The following is a 16,535-nucleotide window of genomic DNA, read 5'->3' as shown; positions in this document are numbered from 1 at the left end:
ACATGGACAAATAGACCAATGGAATACAACAGCTCAGAAACAGACCAACACAGATATGATCAAGATTAGAGAAAAGAGGTTTTTCATGAAATAATGATAGAGCAATTGGATCATATACCTAAATGTGTGCAACAAAGCAATCTCAAAAAAAAAAAATTCTTGATCATGAGGTAGTAGCAGATTTCTTAAAGTGGCCCATAAAACTGCTAATCATTTAAAAAGTGATAAACTAGACCTTATCAAAATAACATACTTCTGTTCATCAAATACATCACTCAGAAAGTATTCAGATAAACTGCAGAATGAAAGAATATAATTGGTATATTCGAGAAGGGACTTGTGCCTGGAATACATATCTAGATGTACATATACATCCATATCTATTCCTAAAAAGACAACTTAAAATATATAAAGATTTGAAAAAGCATTTCTCAAAAGGGTTATCCAGTTAGCCAAGAAGCGTATGAAAGAGTAAACACCATTGTTTACTGAGAAAAATACAGATCAGAATCTAAACTGAGATATACACACCCGCCTTAAGGACTGAAATGAACTGCGAAATGGTTCAGACTCTTAGGAGTTGTTGGCAGGAGTGTGAATTGCCTTAGCCACTTTGGAAAACTTTGTTCTTGTTTATGAAAAAATAAAAATTTCATAAAATAAGAATAACAATAGTTAATACACCACATATCATTATCTTTAGGTACTCAGAGTACAAGACATAGACCAAAAAGATTCTTACAAAGAAACAATAACACAAAACTTTTCAACAAACTAAGATAAATTACTAATATAAAGGAAACAAACTAGCATATATATTAAAATATTTTGAAGCAATGGAATATATAATTTGGGAAGTATTTGAACTTCTCCCTACTTCCTATTTATCTGTCTTCTATTTTGCTCTTTGTGTGGGCTGTATGTGTGTGTGTGTGTGTGTGTGTGTGTCTTTTTATGTGTGGTTTTTCATATAAGAGTAACTATACCATATTTAAACTTTTTTTGTGTCCAGTAAGGCATTCAGGACCCAGCAATTCATATGCTACATCTGTACTAAGGGAATTAAGTTCTCACAGCCATCAAAAGACATGAACAAGAATGTTCATAATTGTACTCATAATATACAAAACCTGAGAACTCAGTTGAGTTTTCAGTCCACTAACAGAATAGCTTAATAAATTGGTATATTATTTATATACTGTATGTTCATACAAAGGATAATACTTAGAAACAAAACTAATCTAACCTCTAATATATGCAATAAGGTAGATGACTTTCAAAGGCATATGTTGAACAAAAGAAGCCACATAATAGTATATACTGCCTAAAACTATTTACATGAAATTGAGGGATAGGCAAACCTAAACTATCCTGGTATCTTTTGGCAATATCTACTGAAGGTAAATATTTTCCTATTCCATGACCAAGAAATTCCAACCCCATGTATATGCTCAAAAGAAATGTGGGCTAAAAAGACATTAACAAAGATAATAGAATGGCATTTTTTTGCAAGAGCCCCAGACTGAGATCATCATTCTCCATTAGTAGAAAAACAATACATTTGGCACAGTTGCACAACCCACTTGTCTGCATAACAGGGCAACAAAAGTAAATGGTAGCTATGAACAACAAAATGAATCTCACACATATGACACTGACAAAAATGATGACTGTGATTCCATTATATCTGTACGTTAAAGATAAAAGTAAACTATGGTGTTTAGGAACGAGTGCTTTGGTAACACAACTTTAAAAAAAAAAAGAAAGAGGAAATGATTACTGTTAAAGGAGGAAAATCAGTCCTGAGAGGGATGGTAACGCTTATAAGGGGGCATAAGGTAGGGTTAGCAGTGTGAGCAGAATTCTACATCTTCATCTGGGTGGTGGTCACATGGGCATATGCTTTGTAATCAATGAGCTGTGTAATTTTATGTGTGTAAAATATTGTAACAAAAACTTTTCAAGATAACTATTCTATAGACACCTTTGCATGGCAAAAAATAGAAAGCTTTACAAAGATAAACAACTAAATAGCTGCCAATTATGAAGTCTGTGAAATCTGCAACACAAAATGTACTTTGAAAACTTAGCACTGGTTGGTTTGGTCCCCATTGAAATGTAAGGCTCTCACATTTTGAGAAAATTCCCAGTGCATCTAGCTTTGCAAAAAATGAATATCCACTTTAGAGTTAAACTCTAGTAGTCAGGGAGCAGGCCCAGTTTTGTCTCTCACTGTTTCTCTGTTGCCAAGGCACTGAGTCTGGGACACAGCTGGGGCTCAATAATAAGGGTTGTAAGAATGAACACAATGGATGCAAAAGAGCTAATTTGCTATGATAATGATAAAAAAGGCACCTTCACCATCATCATGGCTGCATGTTCTGAGTGTGGGTGCCCACAGTCAGGACACTTGGGCTCTGAGTAGGAAGAGTACCAGTGAGGGCAATCTCCTTTGGGGGTGAAGTGGGCTCTGTAACCTGGGGAACCTGGGGTTGATGTGCAGTACTATGGAGAAGGTAACCACTGAGGTGCTGTCTGTGCCTGGACAAGGGCTCTTAGGAGCTTTCAGTCTCCTTATTTGGAGCCCCGCTAACTAGCTCCAAGCCTTGTGTAGAATTTTCTTAGAAGGTAGAGCTTAGTACCGGCTGTGGTATAAGATGCACTATCATTTGGGTGCAGTAATGGCAGCAAGTAGAGGTGGTAACAGATGAGAAGTGGGACCCCATGGAAAGGTTCCGGCAGTCTTTCGATTGACAAGAGACACCCAACCATGAAGCCAACTCGTGTGACTCCTCAGCCTTCCCCAGAAGGCCCCAGAAATATCTGGAAGAAGAGAACCACTTACCTCCGGGCCTTCCAGTTTTCTAAGTTGGGAGTAGGGAGGAACAATATCATTATTCGATATCAAAGGACATAATGACCCCAAGAAGGATGGAGAGACCTCAAGAATATTTGGTTTCACAGGTGGCACAAAGTAAAAAAGAAACAATATTCCAGACACAAAAAATGCATTCAGAAGTGCTTCTTTGCAGTGCTCAGTGGTTCATTTTTAAAGCCCCACTTTGCATAAATTGGCAGAGGCAGAGAAGGACCTGAATTAGGAATTCTTATTTTAAGAAAAAAGGCTGCACCCAATGCTTCTCATTCCCTGATTTCCCCAGAGTAACAAAAACTCCCTACCACGAAAGCTTGCTTTTCTCTGCACAGTGACTGGCAAGGAGGGAGGGCAGGAGGGAGAGGAGGAGGACAGGCAGCTGCAAACTGCTGCTTTCTGCCCTTGGGCTAGCTGCTGTCTCTTTTCTGCCAAGCTCACCCTGCCAAGTCCCCCTTTAGAGTGTGCAGCATGGTCCGCAAAGAGCCCTGATCCTGCAGATATCTCAGGAGGTGGCTGCCCTAGGACGGGGAGCCTGGTCCTTTGAAAGCCCCTATGGGAAAGATTTGGCATATTGCTTCTTAGGCAGAGAGAAGGAGAAAGACAAAAGGGAGAGGGAGAGAAGAGTAAAATGTTAAGGGAGTGGTGGCAGGGTAAGGCAACAGACAGGGAAGGGATAGAAGCAAAGAGCTTCTAAGAGAGAAGGAAAGACAGATACACAGAAAGAGAGAAAAATGAGAGAAGGAAGGGTCCGAAGGGAGAGGGATGTAAGGAGAGAAGGAGCAAAGCTGCAGGCAAGAGGGAAATCTTCAGTCTGGACCCAGAGAGCTGAGCAGCAGCTTGTACAGATGTAGGCCCTATGACCGAAGAACCAGACAAACAAAGCCCTCAATTACTTACAAAACCTGATATCCATCACAGCCTCATCTGCAAAAAACTGGGTCAGCCTTAGTAGGGGGAGCGGGGTGTGTGTGCAAGTCTTCTATTATCTGATTGGAGCATGCTGGGTGCAAGTGTAGTGGGGAAGGTGGTAGTGGATATGCAGCCTCCCCCCTGCCCCTTTCATTTGAGTCCCACTGTGAAAAGCTACTGTTTGAATTCAACATCAAAGAAAGCAATCTTAGCAACCTCTGGCACAGCACTGCTGCCAGGCACCTGTACAACACCCAAGGGTGAGGGGCCCCAAATCTCTGCTCTGGATGAGGCTGCGCAGATGTTATACAGAGTGAGACGAGGGCCAACGGGCCTGGGGCAGGAGGTGATCAGGCCAGCCAGAGGCTGGCTCAGGGGCAAGTGAACTAGAGGAAAGGAGAAAAGGCAGGGTGTTTCCCAGGCCAGCTCTGCTTTACCTGCCATGCAATCAGGTCCTTGAGATGGCTCAGCTTGTCCTGGTCCTCAGGGTGTTCCCTGGTGTAGTCTTCAGTGAAGAAAGCCTGTGGGGGTGGGAGGTGGGCAGTCAGAGGTGTTCATTCAGTGTGGGCCCCAGTGTCTCAGGCACTGAGAAAAGATTCCATGTGAGAGGGGCGGGAATGAGGTTACAGGTATTTGGAAGGCTGGATGGTCAGGGACCTGTAGGGCCTGCCACTGTTTCCCTTCCCTGGGGGATCCCAGCAGCACTCACAGGGAATGGACTGCAAACTCCAGGGAAGTCATTCTTAAAATGTGATGCTTGGCCCCACAGCATCCCTAGGAAACTTAAAAGAAATGCAAGTTCTCTGGAGCTAACCCACAGCAATAAAATCAGACTCTGGGAACAGGCACAGGGGCTCCTGTTAAGAGGCTGCAGGAGTCTCTAATACATCTCAAATTAGAGAGCATTGCTCTGAGGAAAAGAACTCAGTAAAGAAATTTCACCCGGTGCACGGTCAAGCTCACCTCAGTGCCTCTCTCGCTGTGAGTGACCCTGCCTGCCAGCTCCCTGGCTCTTCCGGGGGCGTCCTTATTGTATGCATGCCTACATACAGACATATCACAGCAATCCTCCAGGCTGAGCCAATGGTGACTATGCCTGACGGTAGCCAGAAGTACTGGTTGGCTGACAGGAATTACTGTCTGAGTTACACTACTGTAGGTATTCTGAATTTTCTATCATTGGATGACAGAGGAAAGGCAGTAGAGAATGAGCAATCTGTTTTTCAGGGTCGGCTAGGTGAGAGCCATGTAAGGACTTTCTATTCTACTTCAGTGCCAGGAAAAGCTGTGTTTTCCTATTGAACAATTGGTATTTTCCTCCAGGGCACAATATGACTCATATAACCTATGGGATTTCCCTTTTTGCCATTGGCACCAAGAGGGTCAAAAATGAAATCAGTGTCTTAAATGTGTGAGGGTTTCTGCGCAGATCTTATAACCTAGAGATCTAGATTATACTTCTCATCTCAGAGTTGATCCCTGAGGACTTCTATACTTGGACAGATTCTGGGATTAATTTCTTTGCATTTCTGTATGTTACTTCAAACCCTCTGTGGAAAAGATTGATTTACACGTGTCAAGTACTTCGATTTGTGATTCCTGTATTTTTATGGTCCAGGCTACAGCTACCAGAGAACCCTTCCTTAACAGAGCACCCACATCTTCCCAGGGGATATGCGGCCTTTAGGAGCTCTGCTTCTCCCTGCTCCTGCATGGTTGAAAATGTGGGTGGGAAGCAGTAGGGAGCTCGGCTAAGATATGAGGCTATAAAAAGTCTGGGAACTACCTGAAGTCCAACTGAGCTGATGTCCCTTCAGGAAGCAAGGATAGCCACAGTAGGACAAGGAGCTCACAGCTGCAGCTGTTTCCCAGGCGTCCCTCCCTAGGCCTGGAGAGTGGAGGTCCTTACCTTTTCATACTTGGCGAAACCGCCCATGACAGCAGGGTCTACAATTCCATTCAGGAGCATGGACAGCGGGTTGATGGGGAGGCTCTCATCATTCTGGTACTGGTTTATCATCATCAATATCTTCTCATTGGCTGTGGACATGGTTTCAATGGCATTTTCCAGGGGGCTAATTGTGGTCTGTTGAAAACAAGATCAGGACCAGGGATTTAGCTCAGTGGTTCCACCGCCTGCCTTGCAAGCACAAGGTCCCGAGTTCAACCCCCGGTACCAAAGAAAACAAGATCAGCAGGAAGAAAGGGCTTTAGCAGGTCCCTTTAAATGCAGATATAATTATTGGTATCACTTTCATTTGGGGTGGGAATCAAATGAGGACACACTCCCCAAGGAGCTGCAGCAGGCTGTGGGTGGAATAAGGAATTTGGGGGTAAGGGGGTTGTCTGCTGTGTGGGACAGCTGACTCTGGCTTATTGAGAAGAATCTCCCTGGGGAGGTGGAGGTGGGATGTGCCAGGCATTTTCTGGGGTCTCAGAGGCTGCCTGTCCTAGAGCGGCTTCCCTCTTCTGATAGCCTGGGTCCAACGCACTCCAACTCAAGCCATCACATACTGGTTGTGTTGCTAACATGTGGGGGCTTTCAGCCAGAGGCCAGATTGCAATGTGAGCATCAGCCTGGCATGAGGAGCCCCAAGACTGGACTATAGGTAGAGTTGCTATTTCAGGTAGATCCACTTTAACTGAGAAAATAAAGCAGAATTCTTCTTCCACACTTCTCAGAAAGCAGTGTAAACAAAGGGCCATCAAATGACAACTGGCAAATAGTGTGATTCCCAAGAGCTTAGGACCTAGACTAAAACACCAAACTACAGGTCGGCAAACATTTTCTGTAGAAGAGCCAGATAGTAAATATTTCAGAATTCACAGGCCAGATGGTCTCCGTTACAACTACTCAACTCTGTTTCTGTGGAGGGAAAAGCAGCCATGGGAATATGTAAATAAACAAGCATGGTGTCCCAATAAAACTATACAAATAGGTGGCAGGTGGAATTTGGCCACAAGCCATAGTTTGCTGACCACTGAACTGATTAAATGAAAACACTGCAAAACTCAGCTTTGGGTTTCTTTTTTTTAACCTGTGTGACCTTGGACAAGTTTCCTAACCTATCTAAGCATCAGTTGATTCATGGTAAAAGAAATAAGAAAAACTTACTTCAAGAAGTTATTGGTAGCTAGCTATAAATGCTTGTTAAGATAAAATGGCAATTGTCTTAAGAGTGGGAGACTCACTGGCAGAAAGTGGAGTTGGAAGGATAAGGAATCTGAGAAAATGTCATAGAAGGAGGTACCCTAAATTTTACCATGTCTACACTGATTGTAATGCTTACCTCACTAGCAGTGTAGTAAAGATTGAGACAATACAATACTTGATACAGAATTCTTCAAAAATATCACCTGTAAGTGCTTGTACTTGCTACATACATGGGTGGGATAGTTGGGCCTTCATGGCCACGTTCTTAGTCTTTTTAAATAAGTCATTTCCTTAAATTCCTGTGAAACTTAAATTTCTCACACCCTTTCCTGAGTCTGTACACTTCCATCTGGCCCTTTTTATAGAAAATGTTCCAACCTCTAGATTTTGGAGATGTCAGCTCCTCTGGGGAGAAGTCCTTGGGAGTAGATTCACCCTCTCTGTCACTGTCACTCCCTGACACAAATGCATGCATCCACCTACTGAATCAGTAAGCTAATGTTACCACAACAAAATACCTGTGGCAATTAACTTACAAGAGGAGTGGTTCAGGTAGCTCATGTTCTGCAGGGTCAAGCCCAAGACTGGGCAGTCTCACCGGTTTGGGCCTCTGGTGGGATTGCCATATAGCAAGGGTAGGGAGTGTGTGTCAAAGCAGATGACTCAATCACAAGCCAGGAAGCAGAGAGTGACTGAGAGACCAGGGTCCTACATCCCTTTTGAAGGGATACCCCCCCTAGTGAACTTAGAACCTCCCAAACCACTACCTTGGGGATCAAGCTTTTATGTATGAATCGTTAAGGAATACTACATTCAAATTTAGCACCCACCCATGAACACACATGTGCACACACAACCTGCACACCGGCACACATAAGCACAGTACTAAATGGAGGGGAAGGCCATACACCAGTCGATGGCTGAAACCCATGGTCTGGTTCTAGTCAAGTGTGCAGACCTCTGCAGGGTTTTACAAGGCCAAGGTCTAGGTGGGGGTCTAAGGAAAACCAACCAGCACGCTTGCATTGAGCCCAGCACCACACCTGGATCCAACAGTAGCCTGGCATGTCTGAGGGATGCAGGCTTTAAGACAAGTCATTATCAAGGGAAAGATCCATCGATTGGCTTTTCTCTTCTTTCTGAAAACCATTTTGAGGTTCCCAAATCTGTATTCTCATTAGAGCCATTGGGAACAGAGAATGAGAGAGAAAATAATGTTGGCTTCCTACCTAAGGGCATCTGTGTTGACCAAAGATACATCTCTTTGAGCAGAGTTTTGGGGATCATGTATTTGGTAAAAGGCCCCACCGGTGACAAGGCTCAGCCAGGGCTAATGGGCAGCAGCTACTGAAATTTCACATTCTTCATCCTTACACTAGAACTACAGTTGTCCCTCAGAATCCATGGGGACTTGTTCGAGGACCCTCTGAGTACACCACAGATCCAAAATTGTTCAAGTCTTTTATATAATATGGCACTGTATTTGTATATACCCTGCCATATACTTTAAATCATTTTAGATGACTTGCAATATCTTATATAATGTAAATGATATGTAAATAGTTACTGTATCATATTATTTAGGGAATAATGACAAGAAAAATGTCTGTGCATTTTCAGTACAGATACAATTTTTTCCTCAAATAGCTTCAATCTGTACTTGGTTGAAGCTGTGTGTGTGTAATCTGTAACAAGCAGAGGGCTGACTGTAGGTACCTCAGAGGGTTTTGTGAAAATGAAATGGAGTAAGGCTATAAGGCCTTTGACACAGTGCCTAAGACACTTGTTGATTTATCATGTGTCAGTATGTCCCGGGAACCAAGGGTAAGTACACTTTCTTCCTTTCCAGGAAGGAAAGCTCCCCTTGCTGGGGGACTGAAGGCACCCTGAAGAAGGAAAGAATGAGTCCATTCCGATTGGCTGATAAGGGAGGTTTAAGTCCAGCTCTACCTCTTTTACTAACCTTGAACAACCCATGAACTCATTCGGTTCCCCATCTGTAAAATACAGAGGATAATATCTGCCTTATAAGGTTACAGAGCGGTAAGGGGGATTTACATGCAATCACGCAAGTGAACAGCTTAGCCCATGCTCAATGTTTATTGCTGTCATCATCCTTATTCTCTTTTTCCAAGGTCTAGGCCATACCCACAAAAAGGAGGTTGATGAGATACCAAGTGGCTGGTTTATTGGAAAGGAGGGGGCATTCAAGGCTGGAGTGGGATGGTGTAGATGCAGATAACACAGTAGTTTGAATATACCGGTCATACCCTCTCTCCTCTGCTCATGGCTTTGCCTTGCTTATGGAAAAGCCCAAGCACCAGGGATGGTCTATAAGGCCCTCTATGATCTGGGATTAGGTGACTATGACTTACTTATCCTTCACTTGTTCTGATCTAGACACAAGCATGCTCTGGCCTCAGGGCCTTTCCACTTGCTCTTCTTTCTACTGGAATGGCCTCTCTTTAATTTATGCATGGACCGCTTCCCTACTTCCCTTTGGGTTGTGCTGAAAAGCCATTCTGGTAGGAAGCTTTTTCCTACTGTGCTATTTCAGTCACTACCTTCCATCCTTACTTTTCTGTTTTGTGTTTCTCCACTGCAGTTATCACTATACAACACAGTATAACACAGTCAAAGTAAACACTTTGACTTTTTAATCTGTTTCTCCTACTAGAATGTGCATTCCACTGTGGAATCTCCAAGTCTCAGAACAGCATGACACGTGTTAGGTACTCGTGAACTAGTTTTTGAATGAATCAATGTGTAAGAAATCCTGCATATGTCCCTATTTGGATTCTAGTCAGAACTTTGGCACTGTTTGATTTCCCTTCTCTGAGCCTCAGTTTATCCGAGTATAAAATGATCTCACACTGCAGAGCCACCCCAACAAGCTGCTGGGATAGGATGAATACAAAGGGGTAACTGAGTGGATGGAGCTGTAGGCCCTCTGCTAAGTCCCCCTCCCTTCACCACCTCAGATGTGCCTGTTTTATGTTTTACTGGAGTCTATGAAAGGTTTAACCTACTCAGAGGAAGGTTATCTATTGGCTTAAAAATATCTGAAAGCGGTTCCTGTGGATGTGGCCTGAGGTCTCTTGCACTGGGAACCTGGAACTCCAGGATAGGAGTGTCAAACAATAACACAGGCCCTTTGCACAGTCAATAGGACCTCCTGAACCTGGTTGTGTCCCGCCTGGCAGAGGAGGAAAGGGTCTGCTACCAATGCTCTGGACTCACCTGTGACATATGAACCACCTCGAACCAGCGCAGGATGCCTGGCAGCTTGTATGCAGTCATAAAGGAGGTCCTCTCGATCCACATTGACTGTCCCGGGGGGACGGGATGCAAGGGCAAGAAAGCAACACATTCATGAAGCCTGAGCATCAAGAAAGCCTGGCGGAGGCCCTGCCAGGCCCCCAGAGGCTTCCCATCTGCCCAGGAGCAGAAAAAACACTGCAAGATCTAGAAACACACTTGGCTGTGTACTGAAGAATTCTTTCCCAGCATGAAGCTTAAGCTTTCCCTGGACTTAGGAAATGAGAAAACCCAACAGAGTGAGGAGTGGGTGTCATCACAGCCGTGAATGTTAGTCTCATCTTCTCTGATTTTTGATCAAGTTCCCTCCCATTCTGGGCTGGCAAGGGGCATGATCTGGTTGCTGAAGGAGGTCCAGGGTAGGGGAGATACTCACAGCAAACTCGTTCTCAGGGTCTATGGTCCCCTTGCGCACAGGGCGGGAGTAGTGGAACCTTTGCACGTAGTTGGATTTGTAAAAGCTGAAAGACGGGAAGAAGCCAAGGCTCGTGCTAACTATGTCCAGCAGCGGACCCTTGATCTGGACTGCACGGTGGGATGCTCATCACAGCACACACCATGTCTAGAAGAGTCCTTGTAGCTATGCTAGAAATCAGGTTCTGTGCTCTGGGTGCCTCCAAAGTGGCTCTTACACAGGCTCTCCTGGTAAGGTGACTTAACGCTGCTGTTATGCCCTCAGGAGAACATAGCACCCCCAGAGTATCCAGGCACTTGGAATGCTGGTATTAATGCACATACAGTGGCCTACATCTTCACTTCCTGGACCCTAGTACTGAATCTAGGTATCACAGGGGTGTCCTCCAAGGATTTCTTTAGCAATGCCAATTGTCCCCTTAAATCATTCTTCTGAGTCCCTGGCCAGGCCTGACAGTATTGCTAGCAGGACACTGTACTCACTGTAGAGCTGTTGTCACCTGCCCATGGGTACCTGAGCAAGAGGGTAAGGGAAAGCTTTGATCCCAGCTCGGTGTCCCCCCTTGGGCATGGCACTTGGGTGAGGTGAGTGGAAGGGCTAACTCTATACCCTATACAAAAGGGGCTGCCTCTCCCTAAGTAATCCCTGTTTCTGGCCACCCAGAAGAAAGGACTTTTTCTAAGACACACAGGTGATCCTCTTTGGTCCCTGGGCCTGGGGTTCAGGAGGTAAGCCAGAGAGCTGGCAAATACGCATAACTGGGACCTACAGACCTCCCACCTCATAGCCTCATCAATTATCTTGCAACCCGGTATTGGATGGATTGACACTGCCTTTATGTTTCTTTATCTACTGTCCCTTTAACATAATCTGAGCACATCCATTGTCAATGTACAACCCTCCCAAATACTGAGAAGAGATCCCTTTGGAAGAATGTGCTCAACATGCCCGAGGCCACCCTGTGCTTATCTCGCTACTCTGCTAAGCCAACACTTTCTGGTTGCTGGTCACTTGGGGCCACTCTAGGGTCAGCCTAAGGAGTAGCTTTCCATATCCATTTCAATGAATCTCATCAGTGTCTAATGAGGATTCACTGTGCCACAAAGCCAATCTTAACCCTGATTCTCCCATCCATCTCTGGCTTTAGCCTTGTCAGGGGCAGAACTGAGCTAATTGAAACAATTCTTCCAAAGAGAAAAGGGAGAAACTGGCTAAGGTACAGTAGAGCCCAGGGCCTGTCCTGCCACCAGCTCAGTGTGATGGGCCCTTTGGAGTTCCCTCCCCCACTCCTCTTTCCGGGGGGCTGCAGGTCTTACTTTATGATCTGATCAGGCACTGGCTTGTTCTTGAATCTGGGGTGTTCATCCAAGACAGGTTGGACAGTGAAACACTGGATGTCTGAAATCCCTGAAGTTAAGGACTTACAATATGTTTGTTGGCCTCAGAAACAGTTCCAAATGTAGCAGGTTCCAGCTGAAAGCTCCCAGCCCTGCCCTTCTGGGGTCACATTTTTCTTGAGTAATCAACTTCAAGTTGCTGGCTCCCAACCAGGTCCTAATGACCAGTTAGCAGTCTTTGTGGTTTTTATCAGGTGCCTGTCACCCCACAACCCCATCTCAGGGCTTTATTCCTGCTAGAAGAGTTAGTGGCATTTTGTCATCATCACCATTGCTATATTATCATTAAAAATAATGCCATCTAATGAATGCATACCTCTCCATCAGTTTCAGAGCACATCTCCCCATGGTTTTGTTTACACTCTCTAACTCCTCTCGAAGGCATTATTAACCTAAATTGTCCCTGTTGAGGTCAGAAAAACCAGCCAACTTGTTGAAGATCACAGAGCTGGTAAGAACAGAATTAGAGTTTGTATTTAGGTATTTTAACCCTACATTCAGAATTATTTACTCTAGGCTTATTCAAAGATGGTCCTCTGGCTGGCCCCATCAGTGGCTTATTAGAAATACTGACTCTCGGGTCCTACCTCAGATATTCAGAGTCAGAACCTATATTTGAAAAGATCCCTGGGTGATTCATATACATGGTGATATTTGAGAAGGACTACTTTAGGACATGCAACAAGAGAGTTTCAAAGCAACTACCTGATGCAGGATTGTAAGGATCTCTGTCCAGGCTTAGCAGGAAAGTTTCGTGATCAGTTAGTGATGTCTTCTAAGGGCACATGACATCAGATGGGTATCATTGGGGCCAGATGTTTATTGTGATTTATTCTAAATCTGTCTTCATTCATTTTAAGCCAGAGTCTGATAAATCAAATGAACAGAGTCAGTAGTCACTGGTCCCATCCCTGACCCCTGCTTTCCTTTCCTTATCTTCTATGTCTTCTCTACCCATATCTCTTTCCTCCATAGACCACTATAACTTCAAACGTCTTCCCCCGACATGTCTCTTGTTGGCTTTTGAAGCTATATCCAGATGGCTGTGACCCACTTTCCTACCATTATCTCTGGCTAGCAACAGATATGCTCCCCACTTGGAACATTTTCCCTCCCTACCATTCCTCCCCCTGGGAGCCTGTCAGACAGGTGTCAAACACCACAGCCCATGAAAACTAATGGCACCCACTTTAGACAGGAGCCATTTTCCTTCCTTTGGTTCCCATAGCATCTTTCTACACTTCTACTAGGATCAGGTCTTTGCACCCCATCTCACTCCACCCTTACCCTCCAGATTATATCTCATCCTGATGGTGGAGGCTATGTATGATTTTTTTTTGACACATAAGAAATGGCCAAAACAAAATTACAAATAATTAAATTGTTGCTCTTTGATAAACTTATTCTATGCAAATACATTGGCAATTTGACAGTTTCACCTCTGAAGAGTACTTTCACATAGAATGAGGATCCCTTGGAAAAAGGCAATAGTTCACCCAGATGAATCAATCTTAATGGAAGCACTTCTAAAAATCTCAAGAAAACCGTTTTCTTTCTTAGCCACTACGGACAACAGCCTGTCCTGGGAGGAAAATCTGTCTGGATTAAGCCTGTAGGGGTTGGCAAAGTATGGTGGGTCAAATCCAGCTCATCCTCTGTTTTAGTATGGACCAAAAGCTAAAAAGGCTTGGTATTTTCAAATAGCTGGGGAAAAATAATGCTTTGTGGCATGTAAAAATGATATATAAAATTCAAAATTTCAGTGCCCATAAAGTTTTACTGGAAAACAGCCAAGCTCATCTGTTTATGTCTTATCAATGGCCGTTCTCCCAGTACAACAGCAGAGTTGTGCAACTGTGACAGAAAAGTTGATAAAACCCCTTAAGAGAAGATTCTAGGTATATCTACTGATTTTTTTCCATTGGCCTTAACCCAAAAGGAAAATTGAGACCTATTCCTGGGAAGCCTGTGATATGAGTCCCTTGAGTTGCTCCAGGAGGTTACAGGGCTGGACTCTCAGACTGTGCACTAAACCTAGCATGGACTTAATAGCCTCCTGCAGGCAGACCTGCACGTTCCATCTTCTCCTGTCTGGATACCTAAATGAGAACACATGTGACTTGTCAGCTTCCCAAACTACTTGCCAACTTTCTAACAAGGGAAGAGAACCGAGTATCAAGAATGCAAGATTTTGGCAAAAAGCAGGCCTGAGTTCAAATGCTGACTTCATTGCTTCCTAGCTGTGACCTTGTTCAAGTGCTTAAAATTTCTGGGCCTCAATTTTTTTGTTGTTGGTTTTTGTTGTTGTAGTTGTTAATTAGAAAAATGCAGAAAGCAGTACTACTCAACTAACCCTGCTGGGATTGTTATGAAGAAAATACAAAAACAATGCATATAAAATGCCTAAGTCATGGAAAACAGTTAATTTTTTTTTTTTTTTAAGATGGCAAAATAGAACACAGGTTTTGAGACAGACAGATCTTGGGATTCAAATACCAAACCCACCACGAATTAGCTTTATAATCTTAGGCATATCACTTTGTCTCTCTGCCTCACATATTCCTTCTCAATGAGTAGGAAAAGCTAACATTCAGCTTACAGTGTTTTATGGAGTTTAAAGGAATAGTTGTCATAAAGCACTCAGTCTCATGAAGAGAATATTTAGCCCATGTCGGGCCTCATCCTTTTCTTTACCACCTGGTTCTTTGCACTGAGCCAGGCCTTAGGGCCCTAAATATGATATGAACCAGAAATACACGCTCTCTCTTCCATGCCAAATAAAAGGCCACACAGCTGTTTGGTACCAGGATGTCCCCTTAGCAGGGCCTTAGTACTAATCCTGTGTCTCGCCTGTAACCAAACTTGCATTTGTAACCAGCCAACTTTACTACCAGTTGTATTTCCTCCTGCAAATAATCAGGGTGGAGTAGAGATGAAGGGCAGGCAAGCATAATGAAAAGGTTACAGCTGAATATTTATCACCCAAGGGGAAAATATTTGGATTAAGGTCCAGCAGATTTAGCAGACCAGCAATGCAACCTGTCAATCCCATTTTAGTGGCAGTAACTTAATCTGTGGTAAAGAGTGCAATGCAGGGAGCCAGGCAGGGTTAATGTGCTCCCTGGCTCAGCAGTTGGCCTTATTCTGGCCTTATATGATCCTGGTCACCCTGCATCCTGACTCCTGCCCAGTGTCCACTCCTGGCCCTATGAATGCCTCCCACACCTCCCAAGATCCCTAACATCAGCTTCCTGCACCTCTGCTCTGCCCCAAGCACTCCAAGTGGCGTGACACCTCCCTGCCTCCCTCCTTCCTTCTCTATCAGTCTGTTCTCTTTGCTTTCTCACTTGTTTTCTTTTTCTTCCTGTTAATCAATAAATATTTCCTGAGTTTAAGCTCTGTGCCAGGCACCCTGGGAGAAAGGGGATTAGTGCAGGAAACGAGAGAGCAAAGGTTTTTCCTCATGGGCTGACATTATCTTTCACAGTCATATATCTTTAAGAAGCACCCAAGATTGTGACAGATAGAGGTCATTTCCATAAAGAAAACAAACAGGGTTTGATAAAACAGGGTCTCAAAGAGTCCAGAAAAGGCCATGTTAGATAAAGTGACCAATGAAAGCCTCCTCCAGGAGGTGACATCAAGGTGGGGATCTGACAGGTGAGTAGGAGTCAGCTGCATAGGCAGCTGGGGGAAGGGCATTCCAAGCAGAGGGGAGCAGAGAAAGCAAGAAGAACATGAAGACGGGAAGGAAGAGTTGCAGGTGATGATGTTGGGCAGGTAGGAGACGGCTCATAGACAGCTTGGAAGGCTTGCTCGAGGCTTTTGGTTTTAATATAATAGCAGTGTGGGGTCAATTCAGTCCTTGAAACCTGCTGTGCTCTTTACAAAAGGCCTTTGCACACCAGCCTCCTCCTTTCTGTCCAAGGGCATTGGGCATCTCCCATCTCTCACTAAGCTTTGGCTAGTTACTTATCTCCCCCATCATTTTACTCAAGGAAGCCTTCTCTGCTCTCCCAGACAGAATACCCTGCACAGCATCTTCTTGACATGGCTTATATTTTTATAAATAAATATTTAATAATGCAATTAATTGCTCAGTGTCTCTTTTACTTGCTACCTGCAATGCTTCCAGAAAGTAGGACCATGTTATAATTTTATTATCATCGTTATTATTATTATTAATTTTTTTGGTACCAGGGATTGAACTTGGGGACCTTACACTTATGAGGCAGGTGGCGGCACCACTAAGCTAAATCCCCAGCCCCACGATGTAATTACTACCTTCACAGTGCTTGCAGAATAGAGCCAAGGCTTGAGGGTATTCATTACCAAGATGAATGAAAAGGTAGTGAATTAATCAGTGGTACTTAGAACATGCAGTCATCCCAGTGTTTCCTGGGATCTGGTTCTGGGACCCTTGGTAAATACTAAAATCCAAGGATACTCAAGTTCCTTACATAAAAT

General features: G+C 44.0%; 1 protein-coding gene and 1 long non-coding RNA gene across 4 annotated transcripts in view; one reads left to right on the top strand and one right to left on the bottom strand.

The window, feature by feature from the left end:
* Dock2 (dedicator of cytokinesis 2) overlaps positions 1-16,535 on the bottom strand; it is a 418,217-nt gene that overhangs the window by 14,627 nt on the left and 387,055 nt on the right. For all 3 annotated transcript variants that reach the window (XM_010622200.2, XM_033761620.1, XM_033761619.1), the window contains 5 exons: positions 11,988-12,069; positions 10,633-10,717; positions 10,179-10,265; positions 5,694-5,870; positions 4,222-4,305 (listed from right to left, as the gene is read on the bottom strand). In XM_010622200.2, coding sequence (XP_010620502.1) covers positions 4,222-4,305; positions 5,694-5,870; positions 10,179-10,265; positions 10,633-10,717; positions 11,988-12,069 — 515 coding nt within the window. The remainder of the gene's footprint in view (positions 1-4,221; positions 4,306-5,693; positions 5,871-10,178; positions 10,266-10,632; positions 10,718-11,987; positions 12,070-16,535) is intronic.
* Positions 1-16,535, top strand: part of LOC104860883 — a 54,127-nt gene that overhangs the window by 29,339 nt on the left and 8,253 nt on the right. The gene's annotated exons all lie outside the window — the stretch shown is intronic.

This window comes from Fukomys damarensis, unplaced genomic scaffold (genome assembly GCF_012274545.1).
Source record: "Fukomys damarensis isolate Sample0158 unplaced genomic scaffold, DMR_v1.0_HiC HiC_scaffold_9, whole genome shotgun sequence".
Lineage (NCBI taxonomy): Eukaryota > Metazoa > Chordata > Mammalia > Rodentia > Bathyergidae > Fukomys > Fukomys damarensis.
Note: the sequence above shows the minus strand (reverse complement) of the source record. Positions and strands in the feature narration are given on the sequence as shown.